The sequence below is a fragment of the Oncorhynchus keta genome, unplaced genomic scaffold, assembly GCF_023373465.1.
Source record: "Oncorhynchus keta strain PuntledgeMale-10-30-2019 unplaced genomic scaffold, Oket_V2 Un_contig_6399_pilon_pilon, whole genome shotgun sequence".
Lineage (NCBI taxonomy): Eukaryota > Metazoa > Chordata > Actinopteri > Salmoniformes > Salmonidae > Oncorhynchus > Oncorhynchus keta.
The window spans coordinates 77,501-85,533 of record NW_026288841.1 but is presented as its reverse complement, the minus strand read 5'-3'; the positions used below and the strand labels follow the sequence as shown (position 1 = coordinate 85,533).

Genomic DNA, 8,033 nt, shown 5'->3' with positions numbered 1-8,033 from the left:
AGCTATAGCTAAGGCAAACGTGTCAACGTAGCGAAATGAAGCACAGGAAAATGACAAGAACACGCAAGGAGAGGTTCTCCAACTGTCCACTTTCTCCAAAGAGAGATTAGTTTATCATTTTATAATCTGTATCAAACTTCAACGATGTCTCTCGTGGCCAGCGATATCCCGACGGACGAAGACCTAGAAGATCTGGTGTGTTGTTTTACGATTTACTGATGTAGTTATCTACTGTAGTACTACTTCTGTAGATTGGATACTGTTTTAGTTATCCTCTGTAGTACTACTTCTGTAGATTGGATACTGTTTAGTTATCCTCTGTAGTACTACTTCTGTAGATTGGATACTGTTTAGTTATCTACTGTAGTACTACTTCTGTAGATTGGATACTGTTTTAGTTATCCTCTGTAGTACCACTTCTGTAGATTGGATACTGTTTTAGTTATCTACTGTAGTACTACTTCTGTAGATTGGATACTGTTTTAGTTATCTACTGTAGTACCACTTCTGTAGATTGGATACTGTTTTAGTTAGCCTCTGTAGTACTACTTCTGTAGATTGGATACTGTTTTTAGTTATCTACTGTAGTACCACTTCTGTAGATTGGATACTGTTTTAGTTATCTACTGTAGTACCACTTCTGTAGATTGGATACTGTTTTAGTTATCTACTGTAGTACTACTTCTGTAGATTGGATACTGTTTTAGTTATCTAATGTAGTACCACTTCTGTAGATTGGATACTGTTTTAGTTAGCCTCTGTAGTACTACTTCTGTAGATTGGATACTGTTTTAGTTATCTACTGTAATACCACTTCTGTAGATTGGATACTGTTTTAGTTATCTACTGTAGTACCACTTCTGTAGATTGGATACTGTTTTAGTTAGCCTCTGTAATACTACTTCTGTAGATTGGATACTGTTTTAGTTATCTACTGTAGTACCACTTCTGTAGATTGGATACTGTTTTAGTTATCTACTGTAATACCACTTCTGTAGATTGGATACTGTTTTAGTTATCTACTGTAGTACTACTTCTGTAGATTGGATACTGTTTTAGTTATCTACTGTAGTACCACTTCTGTAGATTGGATACTGTTTTAGTTAGCCTCTGTAGTACTACTTCTGTAGATTGGATACTGTTTAGTTATCTACTGTAATACCACTTCTGTAGATTGGATACTGTTTTAGTTATCTACTGTAGTACCACTTCTGTGGAGATTGGATACTGTTTTAGTTATCTACTGTAGTACTACTTCTGTAGATTGGATACTGTTTTAGTTATCTACTGTAGTACCACTTCTGTAGATTGGATACTGTTTTTAGTTAGCCTCTGTAGTACTACTTCTGTAGATTGGATACTGTTTTAGTTATCTACTGTAATACCACTTCTGTAGATTGGATACTGTTTTAGTTATCTACTGTAGTACCCACTTCTGTAGATTGGATACTGTTTTAGTTAGCCTCTGTAATACTACTTCTGTAGATTGGATACTGTTTTAGTTATCTACTGTAGTACCACTTCTGTAGATTGGATACTGTTTTAGTTATCTACTGTAATACCACTTCTGTAGATTGGATACTGTTTTAGTTATCTACTGTAGTACCACTTCTGTAGATTGGATACTGTTTTAGTTAGCCTCTGTAATACTACTTCTGTAGATTGGATACTGTTTTAGTTATCTACTGTAGTACTACTTCTGTAGATTGGATACTGTTTTAGTTATCTACTGTAATACTACTTCTGTAGATTGGATACTGTTTTAGTTATCTACTGTAATACTACTTCTGTAGATTGGATACTGTTTTAGTTTGCCTCTGTAATACTACTTCTGTAGATTGGATACTGTTTTAGTTATCTACTGTAGTACTACTTCTGTAGATTGGATACTGTTTTAGTTATCTACTGTAGTACTACTTCTGTAGATTGGATACTGTTTTAGTTTGCCTCTGTAATACTACTTCTGTAGATTGGATACTGTTTTAGTTATCTACTGTAGTACTACTTCTGTAGATTGGATACTGTTTTAGTTATCTACTGTAATACTACTTCTGTAGATTGGATACTGTTTTAGTTATCTACTGTAGTACTACTTCTGTAGATTGGATACTGTTTTAGTTATCTACTGTAATACTACTTCTGTAGATTGGATACTGTTTTAGTTATCTACTGTAATACTACTTCTGTAGATTGGATACTGTTTTAGTTATCTACTGTAATACTACTTCTGTAGATTGGATACTGTTTTAGTTATCCTCTGTAGTACTACTTCTGTAGACTGGATACTGTTTTAGTTATCTACTGTAATACTACTTCTGTAGATTGGATACTGTTTTAGTTATCTACTGTAGTACCACTTCTGTAGATTGGATACTGTTTTAGTTATCCTCTGTAGTACTACTTCTGTAGACTGGATACTGTTTTAGTTATCTACTGTAATACTACTTCTGTAGATTGGATACTGTTTAGTTATCTACTGTAATACTACTTCTGTAGATTGGATAGTGTTTTAGTTATCTACTGTAGTACTACTTCTGTAGATTGGATACTGTTTTAGTTATCTACTGTAATACTACTTCTGTAGATTGGATACTGTTTTAGTTATCTACTGTAATACTACTTCTGTAGATTGGATACTGTTTTAGTTATCTACTGTAATACTACTTCTGTAGGTTGGATACTGTTTAGTTATCTACTGTAATACTACTTCTGTAGATTGGATAGTGTGTTAGTTATCTACTGTAGTACTACTTCTGTAGATTGGATAGTGTGTTAGTTATCCTCTGTAGTACTACTTCTGTAGATTGGATACTGTTTTAGTTATCTACTGTACTACTACTTCTGTAGATTGGATAGTGTTTTGCGACATCACCGTGACAGTAGTTATTGTCCTGCTACTCTATTAGCCTCTACTACAGTAAGTTGGATAGATAGACTCACTAACTCCTTGTTTCAAGGTTGAGGATGGACTTTCTCTTGCTACCTACATATCAGACTCTGGAAAGGTGAGATGACTTTCTGTTCCCCGTGTGTGTGTGTGTGTGTGTGTGTGTGTGTGTGTGTGTGTGTGTGTGTGTGTGTGTGTGTGTGTGTGTGTGTGTGTGTGTGTGTGTGTGTGTGTGTGTGTGTGTGTGTGTCTCTGAGTGTCTCTAACCCTGTGTGTGTGTGTGTGTGTGTCTCTGAGTGTCTCTAACCCTGTGTGTGTGTGTGCGTGTACGTGTGTGTGTATGTGTCTCCCCTGTGTATCTATCCCTTGTTTTGTGTCTCAACAGAAAGCCAGGAAAAGAAGCTGTCTGGTAAACCTCCCCTTCTCCCAGTAAGACCAGCTATCATCTACAATACATCTGACTTTAAACTTCAAATTCAACTCCATTGCTTTTACCACCCTAACTTTGATGTGTGTGTGTGTGTCTGTGTGTGTGTCTGTGTGTGTGTGTGTCTAACTCTGTGTGTGTGTGTGTGTGTGTCTCAACTCTGTGTGTGTGTGTGTGTGTGTGTGTGTGTGTGTGTGTGTGTGTGTGTGTGTGTGTGTGTGTGTGTGTGTGTGTGTGTGTGTGTGTGTGTGTGTGTGTGTGTGTGTGTGTGTGTGTGTGTGTGTGCAGGGTCTCGTATCTCTCCAGTATGGATGTGAACCAGAGGAGATCAGCGGTGTCAGCTTGGAGGCCCCTGAGAGGAACTCTGGGGGAGAGGGGGGAGGCCCTAGGGGGGAGAGGTGACACTCTGTTGGAGAGGGGTGAGGCAGCTCGTACCCCCAGAGAGAACTGTCTGGCTTCGCTAAGCAACGGGCACGGTGGGTACCATGGAGATATAAACAGAACTTTATCACCGTAGAAAACAGCTCTTTACTAACATACCAATGTACTACAGAGAGACAACTCTATTCCTAAACCTCCATAGAAACCAGAGAGACAACTCTATTCCTAAACCTCCATAGAAACCAGAGAGACAACTCTATTCCTAAACCTCCATGGAAACCAGAGAGACAACTCTATTCCTAAACCTCCATAGAAACCAGAGAGACAACTCTATTCCTAAACCTCCATAGAAACCAGAGACAACTCTATTCCTAAACCTCCATAGAAACCAGAGAGACAACTCTATTCCTAAACCTCCATGGAAACCAGAGAGACAACTCTATTCCTAAACCTCCATAGAAACCAGAGAGACAACTCTATTCCTAAACCTCCATAGAAACCAGAGAGACAACTATATTCCTTAACCTCCATAGAAACCAGAAAGACAACTCTATTCCTAAACCTCCATAGGGACACACAGTTATTCAGCCAGTGTGGTATCTTGTTGCATGTTATTCCAGCTGACAGCTTGTAGGGTTTTGTTGACCCTAGTGATATGTCTTGCTCAGAGGGGAACCATGTATTTCACAACATTATTCATTATAGGTCTACCATTGTATTAAAAATGTTATTCTCTTTCTCTCTCTCTATCTCTGTCCCTCTCTCGCTCCCCCCTCCTTCCCTCCCTCTCCACCCCCCTTCATTCCTCCCTCTCTCTTTCTCTTTCTCTAGGTCTGTCCCAGTCTCTGAGAGTTGACTTTGACACAACACACACCTCAGCCTGTCTCTCCTCTCTCTCCTGTCTCTCCTCTCTCTCCTGTCTCTCCTCTCTCTCCTGTCTCTCCTCTCTCTCTAGGTCTGTCCCCGTCTCTGAGAGTTGACTTTGACACAACACACACCTCAGCCTGTCTCTCCTCTCTCTCCTGTCTCTCCTCTCTCTCCTCTCTCTCTAGGTCTGTCCCAGTCTCTGAGAGTTGACTTTGACACAACACACACCTCATCCTGTCTCTCCTCTCTCTCTAGGTCTGTCCCAGTCTCTGAGAGTTGACTTTGACACAACACACACCTCAGCCTCTCTCTCTCTCTCCTCTCTCTCTCTGTCCCAGTCTCTGAGAGTTGACTTTGACACAACACACACCTCAGCCTCTCTCTCCTGTCTCTCCTCTCTCTCTAGGTCTGTCCCAGTCTCTGAGAGTTGACTTTGACACAACACACACCTCAGCCTGTCTCTCCTCTCTCTCCTGTCTCTCCTCTCTCTCCTCTCTCTCTAGGTCTGTCCCAGTCTCTGAGAGTTGACTTTGACACAACACACACCTCAGCCTGTCTCTCCTGTCTCTCCTCTCTCTCCTCTCTCTCTAGGTCTGTCCCAGTCTCTGAGAGTTGACTTTGACACAACACACACCTCAGCCTGTCTCTCCTCTCTCTCCTGTCTCTCCTGTCTCTCCTCTCTAGGTCTGTCCCAGTCTCTGAGAGTTGACTTTGACACAACACACACCTCAGCCTGTCTCTCCTCTCTCTCCTGTCTCTCCTGTCTCTCCTCTCTCTCTCTAGGTCTGTCCCAGTCTCTGAGAGTTGACTTTGACACAACACACACCTCAACCTGTCTCTCCTGTCTCTCCTGTCTCTCCTGTCTCTCCTCTCTCTCTAGGTCTGTCCCAGTCTCTGAGAGTTGACTTTGACACAACACACACCTCAGCCTCTCTCTCCTCTCTCTCCTGTCTCTCCTCTCTCTCTAGGTCTGTCCCAGTCTCTGAGAGTTGACTTTGACACAACACACACCTCAGCCTCTCTCTCCTCTCTCTCCTCTCTCTCCTGTCTCTCCTCTCTCTCTAGGTCTGTCCCCGTCTCTGAGAGTTGACTTTGACACAACACACACCTCAGCCTGTCTCTCCTGTCTCTCCTCTCTCTCTAGGTCTGTCCCAGTCTCTAAGAGTTGACTTTGACACAACACACACCTCAGCCTGTCTCTCCTGTCTCTCCTCTCTCTCTAGGTCTGTCCCAGTCTCTAAGAGTTGACTTTGACACAACACACACCTCAGCCTGTCTCTCCTCTCTCTCCTCTCTCTCTAGGTCTGTCCCAGTCTCTGAGAGTTGACTTTGACACAACACACACCTCAGCCTGTCTCTCCTGTCTCTCCTCTCTCTCTAGGTCTGTCCCAGTCTCTGAGAGTTGACTTTGACACAACACACACCTCAGCCTGTCTCAACTCTCTCTCCTGTCTCTCCTCTCTCTCTAGGTCTGTCCCAGTCTCTGAGAGTTGACTTTGACACAACACACACCTCAGCCTGTCTCTCCTCTTCTCCCTGCACTCCAGAGTATCTCCAACAGGTTCCCGGCATTAAGAAACCCAAACACCTGCACTCCTCATCCAATGGTGTGTGTTCTGTGTGTTCTGTGTGTTCTGTGTGTTCTGTGTGTTGTGTGTTCTGTGTGTTCTGTGTGGTTGTGTGTTCTGTGTGGTTGTGTGTTCTGTGTGGTTGTGTGTTCTGTGTGGTTGTGTGTTCTGTGTGGTTGTGTGTTCTGTGTGTTCTGTGTGGTTGTGTGTTCTGTGTGGTTGTGTGTGTTCTATTCTATGTGCATGTGTGTGCGCGCTGTGCGTGCATACATCTGAGAGTGTGTGTGTGTGTGTTATTCTACAGTGTAACAGTTATTCTACAGTGTGTAACAGTTATTCTACAGTTATTCTACAGTGTAACAGTTATTCTACAGTTATTCTACAGTGTAACAGTTATTCTACAGTTATTCTACAGTGTAACAGTTATTCTACAGTTATTCTACAGTGTAACAGTTATTCTACAGTGTAACAGTTATTCTACAGTTATTCTACAGTTATTCTACAGTGTAACAGTTATTCTACAGTGTAACAGTTATTCTACAGTTATTCTACAGTGTAACAGTTATTCTACAGTTATTCTACAGTGTAACAGTTATTCTACAGTGTAACAGTTATTCTACAGTGTGTAACAGTTATTCTACAGTTATTCTACAGTGTAACAGTTATTCTACAGTTATTCTACAGTGTAACAGTTATTCTACAGTGTAACAGTTATTCTACAGTGTAACAGTTATTCTACAGTTATTCTATAGTGTAACAGTTATTCTACAGTTATTCTACAGTTATTCTACAGTGTAACAGTTATTCTACGTGTAACAGTTATTCTACAGTTATTCTACAGTGTAACAGTTATTCTACAGTGTGTAACAGTTATTCTACAGTTATTCTACAGTGTAACAGTTATTCTACAGTTATTCTACAGTGTAACAGTTATTCTACAGTGTAACAGTTATTCTACAGTGTACCAGTTATTCTACAGTGTAACAGTTATTCTACAGTTATTCTATAGTGTAACAGTTATTCTACAGTTAACAGTTCTACAGTTATTCTACAGTGTAACAGTTATTCTACAGTGTAACAGTTATTCTACAGTTATTCTATAGTGTAACAGTTATTCTACAGTGTAACAGTTATTCTACAGTTATTCTACAGTTATTCTACAGTGTAACAGTTATTCTACAGTGTAACAGTTATTATACAGTTATTCTACAGTGTGTAACAGTTATTCTACAGTGTAACAGTTATTCTACAGTATAACAGTTATTCTACAGTTATTCTACAGTGTAACAGTTATTCTACAGCTATTCTACAGTGTCACAGTTATTCTACAGTGTAACAGTTATTCTACAGTTATTCTACAGTGTAACAGTTATTCTACAGTTATTATTCTACAGTGTAACAGTTATTCTACAGTTATTCTACAGTGTAACAGTTATTCTACAGTTATTCTACAGTGTAACAGTTATTCTACAGTGTAACAGTTATTCTACAGTTATTCTACAGTGTAACAGTTATTCTACAGTGTGTAACAGTTATTCTACAGTTATTCTACAGTGTCACAGTTATTCTACAGTGTAACAGTTATTCTACAGTTATTCTACAGTGTAACAGTTATTCTACAGTGTAACAGTTATTCTACAGTTATTCTATAGTGTAACAGTTATTCTACAGTTATTCTACAGTTATTCTACAGTGTAACAGTTATTCTACAGTGTAACAGTTATTCTACAGTTATTCTACAGTGTAACAGTTATTCTACAGTTATTCTACAGTGTAACAGTTATTCTACAGTGTAACAGTTATTCTACAGTTATGTAACAGTTATTCTACAGTTATTCTACAGTGTAACAGTTATTCTACAGTTATTCTACAGTGTAACAGTTATTCTACAGTGTAACAGTTA

At 39.7% G+C, this 8,033-nt stretch overlaps 1 protein-coding gene and 1 long non-coding RNA gene across 2 annotated transcripts in view; both read left to right on the top strand.

The window, feature by feature from the left end:
• On the top strand, nt 1-3,307 carry LOC127925880 (uncharacterized). The gene is made up of 3 exons (XR_008122689.1): nt 1-195; nt 2,958-3,005; nt 3,273-3,307. It is a non-coding gene; the product is annotated as an uncharacterized LOC127925880 (long non-coding RNA).
• A 306-nt stretch (nt 3,308-3,613) lies between these two features.
• LOC127925883 (IQ domain-containing protein E-like) overlaps nt 3,614-8,033 on the top strand; it is a 7,896-nt gene continuing 3,476 nt past the window's right edge. The window contains exons 1-2 of the mRNA XM_052511187.1: nt 3,614-3,790; nt 6,032-6,169. Coding sequence (XP_052367147.1) covers nt 3,622-3,790; nt 6,032-6,169 — 307 coding nt within the window. The 5' untranslated portion in view covers nt 3,614-3,621. The remainder of the gene's footprint in view (nt 3,791-6,031; nt 6,170-8,033) is intronic.